The following is a 14,744-nucleotide window of genomic DNA, read 5'->3' as shown; positions in this document are numbered from 1 at the left end:
ATTTTTATGGTTTTTTAAGGGAGGAAAGCAAACACAGGCTTTGGCTATATTCCAAAGTTTAAAGCCAATTTGAAATTACACAACACACTCAGGTCTACATTGAGGTTGTATTCTGACTGGCTAGTCTAAAAGGGCTTCTTGGATTCCAAGATAGTTCATTTTAAAATTCCATTTAATGCTGGGCTGTTTTAATCTGGCACACATTTTAGGAAATTAACATATGCAAGTGAACATTGTCTGCACTGGTGAGTTTTTGTGGCAGATTTAACAAGCTTAAGAACTATCTGAAATTGCAGGAGTCCTGTTAACTAGAATGCTTGGATGTTTCCAGATGGGAATTTATTGTGGAATCAGTGCTACTCATGCACCCAAATTTACACAGCATGCACACAACATCATTATAAAATACTAGTCTGTACTTTTCCTTTTTACACATGTAATCCTGATTTTCCCTTACTGCTGATAAGTAAAAACAACCTGTTTCACATCAGCAGCCACTGCTGCTGCTGTGGAAGCTGGTTAGCACATTTTTGTGCTTTAGTTTGTCACATGTGTAGTGATGTTTTGGTGGGTGGTCTCTCATCACCACATCCTTTCTGACATTTACTCCTCTCACTTGAGCACAACCTAGCCCTTTTGTTTCTAGTGGTCCAAATGATATGAGTGTTTCTACTGACATCTGAAGGCAGCCCTGTTGGTGGGGAAACCCAGAGAGAGTGGCTGGGGAAACCCAGCCAGATGGGCGGGGTATAAATAATAAATTATTATTATTATTATTATTATTATTATTATTATTATTATTATTATTATTATTATTATTGCATATAGAAGGCATATCCAAAATGTAAACAGCCTGGTTTGGAGGAAATGTCTCCACAAAGAACCTTGGAAACTTTAATTGCAGTACATTTGCTGGGCTTAACAAAAAAAGTAATACAGCAATCTTGGGATCTCTGTATAACCCTTCAACAAAAGAAGGGGGAAATCAAGCGAAGGGCAGCCAGGGAAGAATATCTGATTATTTCAGGCCTTTCTGAAGCAATGTCAGTGACTTCTATACCAAATAGTTATGCCAGGCATAGGCAAACCCGGCCTTCCAGAGGTTTTAGACTACAATTCCCATCATCCCTGACCACCGGTCCTGTTAGCTAAGGATGATGGGAGTTGTAGTCCCAAAACATCTGGAGGGCCGAGTTTGCCTATGCCTGAGTTATGCTGTTCCCCATGTCATTTAAATGGCAGAGATTCAATGGATTCAAACTAGTAAAAAAACCACTACTGTAGTGTCGGGAATTCTGCAGTCTCTGGGCCTAATTAGGTCCACCAGGCCAAATTTGGCCACCACAACATATTTGGGCTAGGCTCACCTATCACTCATCTGATGTCATATGACATCATGCATCACACAGGTAAAGCTGCAGCTGAAAAGGAACAATCAGGAGCCTTTGAGGGCATTCTCAAAAGTACCGGTAACTGACAGGTGAGCAGAGCCACCCACCTGTCAATGTAGCCTAAAAAGGTTGGCCACTTTTGCATCTGTCCCTCTGTGCAAAAGTGGTTTCCCCACTCCTGTCCAACGATCTCAAAGGCCTAAATCCAGTAGGTCACATATCCACCACACATCTCACAGTGCTTCCACTCATAGGAAATAGTCGTTTCCAGCAGTGGCTGCCCAATACATTTTTATGGGACAAATTTGCCCTGCACAACCCATAGGTGAGAGGTAAGCAATTGGGGCAACCTATAGGTGTTATTCACTCTCCTGCCTGCACTCTCACTAATTAATATGCATGTATCTATGTATCAGGGACGCGGGTGGCGCTGTGGGTAAAACCTCAGTGCCTAGGGCTTGCCGATCGCATGGCTGGCGGTTCGAATCCCCGCGGCGGGGTGAGCTCCCGTCTTTCGGTCCCAGCTCCTAACCACCTAGCAGTTCGAAAGCACACTTAAGTGCAAGTAGATAAATAGGTACCGCTTTATAGCGGGAAGGTAAATGGTGTTTCTGTGTGCTGCGCTGGTGCTGGCTCGCCAGAGCAGCTTCGTCACGCTGGCCACGTGACCCAGAAGTGTCTCCGGACAGCGCTGGCCCCCGGCCTCTTAAGTGAGATGGGCACACAACCCTAGAGTCGGACACGACTGGCCTGTACAGGCAGGGGTACCTTTACTTTTTTTATCTACATATCTGGAATGATTTGGGTTATATGGGCGCACATGGAAATATAAACATGTAATGATGCAAACATGCCTGAGAGTTTTTGGTTTCTCAGAAGTAGGAATGGAGGAGAAATTTGATTCACTTTGCATTCAAAGATGAATCTACCTAATTTGCACTTTCTTAAACAACATTTGACCTAAAACACAACCATCCTTCAAAATTTACACTTCTTTGAACTTTGCAGTGCAGTTCTCTAGCCAAGTAATGTGTGTAAAAATACGTATACTAGAATACAGCCTGCATTAAAACGCACATATTAGTGAAAATAACATACAAAATAACATACAATAACATACATATTTTGTATGAAAATAACATACAAAATATTACAGAAAATTAAAAACATAAAAGAGCCCTGCAGGATCAGGCCATAGGTCCATCTAGACCAGCATCCTGTTCTTACAGTGGCTAACCAAATTGCCAGTGGGAAACCTGCAAGTAGCACCCAAGCACAAGAGCCCTCTCCCCACCTGCAGTTTTCAGCAACTGGTATTCAGAAGCATTGCTGCCTCCAACCACGGAGGCAGAGCCTAGCCATTCTGGCTAGCAGCCATTGATAGCCTCATCCTCCATGACTTTGTCCAATCCTTTTTTCAAGCCATCCAAGTTGGCGGCCATCACTGCCTCCTATGGGAGCGAGTTCCATAGTTTAATTGTGTACGGTATTTTGATTTGGAAAAATGTGTATATTAGGGAAACCTGCATACAATTGTTTATATTAAAATAAATTTATACTAAAATGAATTTTCATGAGAACTTTAAAAAATAGATATTACGAACTGATGTACAAATGTGAAGAACTGAAAAGATTAAGAAATGGAGGAAACTCAAAATATTCAGCTTCGCCCATTCATACTTAGAGGTACATGGTCCTGTTTCAAAGGACACTGAGACAAAGAACATCAGGAATGCCTATGATGGCTCAAATAAAGGGTCCATGTAGTCTAGCATTTCCAGTGCCCTTGAGAAGCCCTATAGAAATAAGTCATCCCCTGTTGCTTGCTCCCAGCATCTCAGAGTCATTAGGTAAACCCAGGGCTGGCATCACTGAGCAACAGCCCAAGCCCACAACCCAGCAGGAAGACCAGCGCTAACTTCCAGAGCACTCTGCTCTCGCTTCTTCTCCTTGTTGCTGTTGTCTGTTTAACTAACCCCCTCCAAGCATGCAAGCAGTAACAAGACATTGAAGCAGAGGACAGACTGCATTGGCAAGGGGTTAGACTAGATTACTTTTAAGGTCCCTTCCATCTCTCTTATTCCAACATCAGAGATTCCAGCATGAGAAACAGCAGCAGCCTCCACTTGTCTTGCCCTTTTTTGGGGTGGGGGAGTGGTATGAATTTAGGCCAGAGGGAGAACACCAAGTGAATCTGAAACAGTGATAATGGCAATGGAGGAAGCCCTGAGGACTTCTTGCCCACCCCAAATCTGTTGCTAACACTGGATATGATGCCTCTAAAATATGGAGCTGCTAGGGTGAATAATTTTTCATAAATCTATCCTCCATTAATTTGACCAAACCTTTTTAAAGACATCTGTGTTAGATGCCATTCAGCATCTCCTGGGGTCACAAATTCCATACATTAAGCTTGTGTTTTATGAAGTGTACTTTCTTTGATCATTCCTGAAATTATGGTGGCATCTCAACTTAATTGAATGGTCCTGGGTTCAAGTCTCAATTGTTGCTTCTAGTATTGGGAGTAAGAGACCATAGGCAATAAATAGCTAAACTCTCCCCACTCCTTCACCTCAGCATAGTCTGGGGGTGAGAGCCTGATTTAAAAGAAGTTCCTAGTCAGATGTAGGAAATGTTGTCCACAGCACCAAAATAAGTGGTCAGGCATCCCATACATTTGTGTGAATGTACAAACACATCTTTATTATATAACAGTAGCATTATAGAGTAGCAAAAGCTATATGCTAAAACGTCTTTGCTTCCAATCTTAGCCGTGCAAATCCATTGGATTGCCTTAGACAAGTCAAAAGTTCTCAGCTTCATGCAACCCAATGCCATCTTCAAACAATGTGGGGATTAATATTAATACCATGGGTCTGCCTTACAGGACTATTGCAAGCATGTCTAGGTTAATGTATGAGAAGCAGTTTTAGTATTCAATGAGAATATCCAGGGTGGCTAAATCAGGGAGCAGGAGGCAGGCAGGAAAGGGTCCCTTCTCTATTCTTGCAACAAGTACTGTTATGAGAGTAGTTAAAATAGCAAAGGCTCTTTGGTGTGCTTTTTCTGAACCCATTTCTCCCATCACTTCTGGGATGGAAGAAACCTGTGGCCTTCAGGCACTGAAGTGATCATAGGTGTCAATTCATTGCAATGAAACAAGAAAGTATTGTGTATTAGTTAGCATGTCAGACCAAGACCCGAGAGACCAGGGTTTAAATCCCCACTTAGCCATAAAGCTCCCAGGATGACACTGGGACAATCACCAACTCTCAGTCTAACCTACCTCACAGGGTTGTTGTGAATATAAATTATGGAGGAGAACTACATGCACTTCCTTGGGCTCCTTGGAGAAAAGGTAAGTTATAAATGTAATAATATCATGCAGGGCCTCACTTGCCAAAGTGAACAGGGGGACCTGTAAATGCAGCAGGGCTAACTTACCAAATTTTGAAGCAAGTGAAGTAATACAAATTTTAATCTAAAAAGGAAGACCCACATTTAAGTCCAGGGTCTAATTAAATGACTGCACTACTGCCTTCACCCTCCTCCTGCAATTTCTTGTGGGTGTCCAATTGAATAAATACTAATTATCAGACAGCGAGTTCACAATTCACTATTCATCACTGCTTGGTTCAACCCACATTTTGAACTTTTCCTAGTATGTGGTAACCATACACAAAGACACTTTGGGTACGCTTCACCCTAAAAAAAGAAGTAGTGGTGGGAAACAGCCCTCAGCCCCAGTGCCTCAAGGCAACAAGCGATGAAGAAACATGTGTTACCTTTGCAGGGACGCCAAACTCCACTCTCCATCTTACATCTTCCGAGGCATCACTTGCATTGCTATATTCATAATCTGGATTCACATATCACTCAAAGAATGCATTTCTCTTTCTCTCTCTCACCCCCCTCTGTTAAACACAGATTTCTAGTTCTCTAATATATATAGCTTGGGCTGCACCACAAAGTTTTTGTTTTTTGTTTTTACTCTCAGCTGTAGTCAAAGGGTTAATTTATAATTCTATAAATGGACCATTTTCTGCTAAAAAGACATCTTGTGGTACAAGCCTTCCCTTCCCTTATTCTCCTTCACCTGGGAAAACATACCAGGTCAATGCCCAAAATGTTCAAAGAGCAAAGGCCTTACTTAGCTGTTTATATATTCTAAGGATCTAGTGGCACAATCCATGCTAACAGTTCCAAAAATAATCCACATTTTTTCCAGAAAGAGACAGTAGATTGTCCATGCAGCAGTATAAGTTTGTTCTTCCATAGATGTCTGAATAAACATAGCACTCAAAAGTGAGTGAGTGCATGCAGATGGTTGCCACAGAATCCAGATTGCAGTTTTTCCTAGAGTGGGCAGTGCTACAATTTCCCCTACCTTGCAAAACCCAAGAAATAAACACAAGCAGCCAAGATTTGCTTCCAGACCCCCAAATGCTGCATATACTCATATATAAACAACCTTGTCCTCTACGCAGCAGTGGCCAGTGCCCAGCTGACAAGCGCATAATCAAACAGCTGCTGTTCTACTCATTTCATCTTCCAGGGCTGCAATAAACACCCGTAAGGCATTTGCCCATCTCTCTCTCTCTCTCTTCCTCTCTCTCCACATGCGCGCACACACACACACACACGCCTTGTGCATCTGCAAAAGCAATTAGAGATTTAAAAAAGCAAGAGGAGTCTTACATTTGGCTTGCTGGGGGGCTGCCTGTTCCTGCGGTTGGGCCTGGGCCTGTCTCGGGTATAATGCTCCAATTTCTCTCCTGCAGTTGGCAGGTCCATAAGGGATTGTGCGGATGCAGGCTCTGTGCAAGGAAGCAGCCTGCTCCCAGCTTCAGCATCCTTTGTGGAGGCAGGGCGTGACTTCACGGAGGCACGGCTGAGTGACAGCTCAGCCTGGGGAGCCCCAATCTTGTTATCTTCTGCCTCTACCTTAAAATCGAGTTCCGATAGACCTGAAAGAGAGAAGTCGGAGGAGGTGGGGGGAGGGGGGAGGGGGAGGAATCCTTGGAGTTGCCAGGCGGACAGCAGGCTGCCACTATGCAGCACAGCAACGTCTCCTGTCACACAGGCAGATTTGTTACATATCAGGCGACTAAACTGACAAGGCAGACTTGGCTACTGCTAATGGGCTCGGGGCTTTGTGCACCAATGGGAAAAGCCTGCCTTGCCTCAGGAAGGATGAGGAGGAGCAGCTAGTGCATCCCCTGGCTGAGACTGATTTCCTGGCTAGCTCACGCTTTGAGGAATAGAAGCTGGAGCAGCTACAGATTTATTTTCTTTTCCAAAGACAAATAGGAGTGGGTGGTTCTGTACAAAGCCAGGTCGTGTCTCCTCTCCCCCACCCCCTTTTCTTTTCATTTTGAGTGAAGCAAGGATTCCCACTTTTCAGAGGTTGCCAAAGTCTCCTTTGCAAACAACCTAAGCCAACTGTGCTGTGACTTCCTGAAGCCAGCCAGCCACCCACTTGCATGTGAACAGGAGACAACCCCAGTACAGTGGTACCTCGGGTTAAGTACTTAATTCGTTCCAGAGGTCTGTACTTAACCTGAAACTCTTCTTAACCTGAAGCACCACTTTAGCTAATGGGGCCTCCTGCTGTCGCCGCGCCGCCGAAGCACGATTTCTGTTCTCATCCTGAAGCAAAGTTCTTAACCTGAAGCACTATTTCTGGGTTGGTGGAATCTGTAACCTGAAGAGTATGTAACCTGAAGCGTATGTAACCCGAGGTACCACTGTATTTCCAAGCTTCAGTGTTGTTCCATATTCCTGCTCCTCCACTTACCCATTACTGCTGCTGCTATCCAGCAACTGGACACATGATGAAATCCACATTTCTCCTATCGTCCTTCTTGCTGCCCCCTCTGCTACAGTCACCAGACTACATTTGCCTTGCAGCCACCCACACCTCGTAGGGCCTTAGCAAGCTGCCTTATACCTACCCAGGTTTGACTATTTGTCCATCTAGCCTAGTATTGTCTACTGTAACTGGCAAGGGCTTCAGACTGGTCTTTTGCAATAGGTTTTTAAACTGGAGAGGCCAGGAACCTGGTGGTATTATTATTATTATTATTATTATTATTATTATTATTATTATTATTAAAAAATGTACACCACCCTTCATCAGAAGATCCCAGAGCAGTTCACAATAGAAAAATGCAAAGTATGGGATCTACCAATTTGCCATTGTCTCTTCATTCTCCCTATCTTCCTAGACTGGCTGAAGGAGGAGGAGGAAAGCACATGCAAGACCTATATAACTCAAGGAGAGATAGGGGATTCTGGCCATCTAAAATTTAAGAGCGCTGGTGACTTTGCATCATTTATTCTGAACATAAGATGTGGGAACCACTCCTGTACAAAGATCAACCATTTTAGGCTGGGTTGTGCAATGCTACAACCAGAGTATAAAGTCGTGATAGGCAGAGCCACTGTAAGACATTTTGCTGCTTGAGGCAAAGGACAAGATGGTGCTTCCCATGACATGGATGGAAGCCAACTGGAGTGGCAGTCAAATCTAGCTTCCACAAGAATGGCCAGACAGCATCCTCCACTGTAACCAAGGGCAGCAGGGTAGCTCAGAGATGGGAGTGAGGGAGCACAGGCTATGTGGTGCACACACAGCTCTGCCATCCAATATCTCACCACCATTCCTTCAGTACTTTGCTGCCTACTCCCCAGCCCCACTGGAGGTTGCTGCCCCACTTTGCCTAATGGTAAGTCTGGCTCTGGTGATAGGAAAGCAATCTTCCATGGAGACATGCCAATGTATAAACTTTCCCTGAAATTGAAGTATACAGGAATTACGGTAAGTCACTTGGGCCAAAATTAAGACGTACTTGGTCATGCTAAAGTCCCAATGAAATCAACAGGATGAGTTTGTTGTGCCTAATGTATATCCATTAATTTCAATGAGTTTTTAGTGCTGCAATCCTAGCCACAGAAGCAAGGCCTATTGTATTCATGGGGGCTTACTTCCATCTTAGTGGAGTTAGAGTTACTGCCTAATCATCTCTGAGATTTAGGTCATTATGCATTTGGGGCATTTCACACAAATGTTGCCACCAATTGTGCACCAAACAGGGGCCAAAGCCACTCTCAACTCCCCACTGAGTGTCCATATATGATTGTACGTGTTTTCAAACTCATGCTTGTCACAGAAATACTTTAAAAAATAAAACCCTTTGGCATTCACCTAAACTGTTTCCCAGCTAAGTGGATTTTAGAAAAGGTGCTCATTCATACCAACACATATAATATGCTTTACCATTTAGTCCAGGAGTTGGCAGAATGCTTGTGGAACAGCTGTGCTTCCATTGGGCAGCCATCTTGTACTGTGAAGAGAGGAAACAATACTTTAAAAACCAACTGTACTGTTGCACTGGCTGCCAGTATGCTACCAGGCCAGGTTTAAGGTCTTGCTGATGGTATATAAAATCCCAAACAACTTAGGAACAGCCTATTTGAGTGACAGTCTTATTCTCTATGTACCTGCCCTGTCACTGTAGCCTGCTTTTAAAATATTTTTTTATTAAGGATTTTCTTGGTTTTCAAAAGTACATACATTGTCTCTTTTCAGGTCATAGAATCATTTCTACTGACCAGTTACATTCAGTGTGAGACACTGTTGTACAGGCTGGGGGGAAAGAGAAGGGGAGGGGGAAAAGAGGGGGTGGGGTGGTAAACTTACATTATTTTGCTTAGTGGGGGGAGCTTAGTGTCGGTGTCACTTGGGTAGGTTATTTTTCTATTCATTTATTATATTTCCTTGGTAATGAGTGAGGTTGGGGGGACACTGCAGTCTTCTTAAGAAGCACGTTTTACCCTGTTACGTATTCCTGAGGTCTGATCCATGAACCCCTGCAGCTAGGCCCTTTGCACCTACTTTGTGGAATTCCTACCCTCTGGCCATCTAAAAAGAGCCTACAGTGCATACAATGCTAGATGCTCGCTTAAAACTTTCTTACACACACAAGCTTACTCTGTAGAGCAGGGGTCAGCAACCTTTTTCAGCCATGGGCCGGTCCACCGTCACTCAGACCTTGTGGTGGGCTGGACTATATTTGGGGGGGGGGTGAACGAATTCCTATGCCCCACAAATAACCCAGAGATGCATTTTAAATAAAAAGACACATTCTATTTATGTAAAAACAACCTGATTCCCGGACCGTCCGCAGGCCGGATTGAGAAGGCGATTGGGCCACATCTGGCCCACAGGCCTTAGGTTGCCTACCCCTGCTGTGGAGTGACCCAGCCATGTTATAAATACTTCTGAAGATACTTTATCATTTTCTTGTTTTTTATTTTGTGTCTATTTTAAATCTTAAAAGGTATGGTATTTTATATGTTGAGTGGTACACAAATTCCTACAAATCAATCAAACAAACAAACAAAGGAGTTTGAGGATAAAAATGCAGAGTGGGTCAAACTGTACATTGTGTTAAATGCATGGTGTACAACTAGATCTTTCCCCACTCTTTCAAATTTAATGCTGTGTTGGAACCCTTGATTTTCTTTTCTTTTCAGAGTTTATTTATGTTCAAAAGAATACAAAATTTAAAGAAAAGCTACAAAACACGGAATTCTTAGATATATCTCTTATACTAGTTGAGGTTCTCAGGCTCCTCCCCAGCTATGATCCTGATGAAAATTCAACCTGCCAACAGTACTCCTATTACTTGTGTGTATGTGAAGCTTCTGTAGGCACCAAGAGCTTTTTCCCTAAGGCTACTGCAGCACGAGGGGGATTTTAATCAGAATCCCATCCCTGTGCTCATGGGGGGGGGGTGTCTGTCCACACTAAATATTACATTTTCAAAAACCCAGACATAATTACACACTATACACAACATTACATGTAGTTTGACCCTAATTTGATGGAGTGGTGTCACCACAAGGCAGAGACTTTTCAGAAAGGGGAGAATGCCTGGCTGCTGTGGGGGGGGGGGGAACTATGGCTTCTGTTCAGAGATATCTTAAACTTTTTTATGGATTTGATGATAACCCACTTCTTTTTACTGTATATTTATATTAGGGTAGTGCTGCTGATATGATCCACCTTAGATCAGGCCACGATACAGGTCTAGGTCTCAACCTACTAAATGAAGATTAGTGAAATGACAAACCTATTACAAGTTTATCTCTGTTTCATACCAGTTTCATTGCTGTGGCTTTCCTCAAAGATTGCTAAAAACTGTGCTTTGACAAGACTTCTCTGCTAAAATGAGATCACCACCTTCCCTCAAAGAAATACAATTCCCAGGATTCACTGGGGCAGGGAATGACTATTAGATCATTTTAATTCTGTGACGCAGATATGCTCATAGCAGTCTCCCAAAGCAGAGATGAATATTAATTTGAAGCTTGAAGCTTTGCAGCTATATCAGAAGGTGGTGAGTACATCTCTAAAATCCCAGAAGGAAAACATACATAGCAAGGACTAGTGACACAATTTGGCTATCGAACCAAGCTGCTATGCGTAATTTTGCAAATGTCTACAACAGATCAGGAGCGATTCCCACCACTGCTTTCAAAAGACTTGTCAGATGAAGGCATTTTCACAGCAAAGATGTCACTATGCCCAGCACTGTAAAGTAACACATAAATTTCAAAGGCTTCTCAGATAAGCAGCTTGGGGTATAAATTCAGTTATCCCTTCCACTGGTGGATGCAAGTGACATTTGTCTGGGTTGATGGGCTTGCAGAGCCCTCTCCAAGTACCAGTTGCTGGGGAACATCAGTGGGAGAAAGCTATTGCTCTCAGACTTCATGTCTCCCTTTTGGGCTTCCCAGAAGCATCTGGCCAGCAACACTGGGAAACAGGATGCTGGACTAAACAGGTTTTTTCTCTGATCCAGCAGGGCTACCTTTCAAGTTATCGAACAGGTATGTACATACTGCTTCTGTTGCCACCTTTGGCCACTCCCCTACTGCTCTTTTTGGGGAAAAGAATAACTGCAGGATTCACTCCCCAGCTACACTGGGACATATAGGTAAAATCAGGAGAGACACAGATGCAACGTGAAGGGATAGCTTTCAGATCGTGTGCAGAGCATTTAAATAACTAGGTTGATCCCAATTAGAAATTACTGTGATGCTCATGCTAATATAATAATGAATGCACTGACGGCTGGAAAATGCATACCTCCTCCTTTTGGAAGTCCTTCTCAACAACATCCCACAGGCTTCTGTGCCCCTGTTGGAAAGTGTTCCAGTCTGCTGCATTCGTCACCTGTGGCTCCTGGGCTAGTTTTGAGAGGTGTTTTGCCTGAAATGGTTTAAGTAGGTTCAAAAAGTGACTCTGAGACAGTATACTAGACAGGTGGCATGGGAAAATGGTGGTTTTGTTCCAGTGAATCACTATATTTAACTGGCTTTTCCATCTCTTTAAGAATCTGAGCATTTGAGATGCATTAGCCAGAACTTGACAAGGGTGGTCACATATACCATGTGTTTGTTCTTCCTTCAACCTTTTATATAGCAAGCTTCCTTGGTGGGAAAGTTGAATAATATTTTAAACAGATAAAAGGGCTAACTGTGTTTGAGAGAGAGAGAGAGGTAGGTAGAGACAAAATGACATTCAAACCTACATTGACCTACATTAACACTGAGGAGAGCAAACCAAGGAAAGGAATTGCAGCATACAGAACTCCTATCTGGGCCAGTCTTGCCTTTGCACATTGACCGGAATCCTGTCTGGCACTCACCAGCTTGCCTTGAACGGTGGCTAACTCCTCCAAAATTTTATCAGCAATACCATTGACCATGGCCTCAGTGACTGACTGATGGATCTCCCTATCAAAGAAGGGACAAAGCAAGGCTATTAGCACAGAAATCACAAAGGAGAGATCCACTGTGTAGTAAGACTTTGGCATCAATAACTTGGGTTAGGATTTGGGAAATAAGGAGGCTGAGAAGTGAGATAAAGTGACTGCTAAGGCTCCCATGACCATCAGATGTTGATGAGAGCCAGAAATGGGTGGGAGAAGAAGATTTCTCCCAGCTCTGACACCTGGGGTATGTATATTTTATGATGCAGCCTGTAGACTAAAATGTTAATTTGTTTTTACTGTACTGTACTGTATTGTACTTTTTTCATTGCTGTAACCCTGTATTGTTAAATAATAACAATAATTGATATATAGATCCTGCTCTTGGGGAATGTGGTTATGGCCACAGGCTTACGTATCTTTAAAATACTATCAGAAAAAAAATATATGGATCAGTGGCCACTAGTCATCAAGGCTAAATGGAGCCTCCAAGTTTAGAGACAGGATGTACCTAGATTTCAGTTGCTTGGGATCTGTTAATGAGTGAGGGGTGACACAGCAAGACACTTCTTACATTCTCCATGAAGAAGTCTGGGAAACATTATTTATAAATTATTTTATCTTTGAAAAATGAAAGAAGGCATGCATCTAGAATGTGGTCCTATACTGCATGCCACAAAAATGTGAAAATTGATTAAAGTTGATTGGAATGTTATACAAATTTTTAAAGCCAAGGACAAAAAATAACATTTTTAAAGCATCTTGGGGATTTTTATCTGGTGAGGTGCTAAGAATTCTCTGTAAATCTACCCCTTCACAGAACTACAAATCCCAGAATTCCCTAGGAAAGGGGAATGTCTGTTTCATCAGTTTAACTCTGTGGTGTGACTATGCCCTAAGAGCCTAGACAGCTGTCAGAGAGATGTATCTGCATAGCAGAGAGTGACATGTAGAGGACATAAGATGCTGGCTTCTGCCTGAGCCATGGGAACAGTTCTGCAGACCAATATACCAAACAAGAGGCTCAAGATTCTTACAGATATGAGGTTAAGCTGCCGAAGGAGAACAGTACTTGTATAAAAAATAAAAAGGACAGTTCAAAGAGGCCCCCATCTACCCCAAATGTGTCTCTACTGAAAAGCTATATGCCAGGAAGCAGGAATCTCAAGGAGAAACACAGCCAGCAGGCAAAACCTTTCTCTTTAAACTTCAGCGTTTAATGCTGAAGATTGAGTAGATGCTTCCAACCCAAACAGGCACTCTGGTGTGGCTTGAAGAGAAAGGTTAGTCCTGTCACCCACGTGAGCCTGCTGTACATCTCAGTCAAAAGCTGGTCAAGGAGCATCTTCTTTGGCACGCTGGCGATCAGGTGGTCCTGAAAGTCATTTTTCTGCATGAGTTTGGGGCACAAACTCTGAGTGGCAACCAATGAGGCATGCATGATGGTCTATGAAGAAAGTACAAGCAAGAGATAAATGTGGCATGAGGAGTCGTCAAAACCTGAAGTTTTATTACTTTCTACTTGTGAGCATGTGTGGGGAAGCAATTCACTGCAAGAGGTTCCAGGTCACCTTCCTCTAGTCTAAGGCTATATATATATATCTGCAACATTTTTGGTGCTATTAATAAACAATGGAAATTAGGCATTTACACACATTTGCAAATCAAATCAAATACCTTTATTGGTATCACAGTATAAAATATTTCAAGTCACTAGGGTAGTTAAAAGGACAAGGGTGAAGCTGTTGAAGGTAATAAGGTCACACTGTGATTGTGCGCACTTAGATATTCTGCTTCACCCTGCCTATTCCCCGAAAGGATGGTTCATTGGGAACCCATTCTGGTAAAATTGTGGCTAAAAAAGGAAGCTACTAAGGCAGCGATATCTTTGTCCTGATCTGCGAGGAGAAATCTCATTTGACTTCTCGGATTTATAGGCCAGAGGTCCAACATTTTGATTTTGTCATATTTGCATATCTTCTGATGGCCATAAAAGGTGCAAAGATATGTTCACACTACCTGTTAACAGACAGAGTTTATATGCTGCTGCAGCAGTTAGCATCTTTGTCACCAGTTCAATTATAGACTTAATTCTGTCACCATATAGATTAAAACACTCTTTTAAAAAACAGAAGCAGAATTTCTCAGGAGGCTGATTTCTGTAGCACACACCAAAAGCTACAGTTGTGTGGTGCAAAACTGCAGACTTGGTCCATCTAAGCTCAATATTGTCTACTCTAACTGGCAGTAGCTCTCCAAAGTATTTTCCATCTCCTACTACTAGATGACTATGGAACTTTACCTACTTACCTGGATTTCACTGCTGCAAGTCTGAGAGACTTCTTCAATGAGACTCTCCAGCTTGTGCTGAAGCTTGCTGTTCTGCTGCACAGGGTTTCCTGCCTCATACAAAATAGGCAAAACCTGCAGGAAGAGAAAGGCTCTCATTAAGAATGGCTATTCAGTCCTTCTTTGCCACAGTAGCTTATCTGAAAGGCCATTGCTGAAGGCAGGTTGCCACCAGTAGGTTGCTGCCAAAGGGGGCTAGAGGAGGTTCTTGGCTACCTTCTAT

At 42.9% G+C, this 14,744-nt stretch overlaps 1 protein-coding gene across 4 annotated transcripts in view; it reads right to left on the bottom strand.

Moving 5' to 3' along the window:
* CARMIL2 (capping protein regulator and myosin 1 linker 2) overlaps positions 1–14,744 on the bottom strand; it is a 64,110-nt gene that overhangs the window by 14,529 nt on the left and 34,837 nt on the right. For all 4 annotated transcript variants that reach the window (XM_083514777.1, XM_083514776.1, XM_083514779.1 and 1 more), the window contains 6 exons: positions 14,483–14,596; positions 13,474–13,619; positions 12,110–12,197; positions 11,548–11,670; positions 8,671–8,737; positions 6,090–6,358 (listed from right to left, as the gene is read on the bottom strand). In XM_083514777.1, the coding sequence (XP_083370903.1) occupies positions 6,090–6,358; positions 8,671–8,737; positions 11,548–11,670; positions 12,110–12,197; positions 13,474–13,619; positions 14,483–14,596 (807 nt within the window). The remainder of the gene's footprint in view (positions 1–6,089; positions 6,359–8,670; positions 8,738–11,547; positions 11,671–12,109; positions 12,198–13,473; positions 13,620–14,482; positions 14,597–14,744) is intronic.

This window comes from Podarcis liolepis, assembly GCF_965112155.1.
Source record: "Podarcis liolepis genome assembly, chromosome: 7".
Classification (NCBI taxonomy): Eukaryota; Metazoa; Chordata; class Lepidosauria; order Squamata; family Lacertidae; genus Podarcis; species Podarcis liolepis.
Note: the sequence above shows the minus strand (reverse complement) of the source record. Positions and strands in the feature narration are given on the sequence as shown.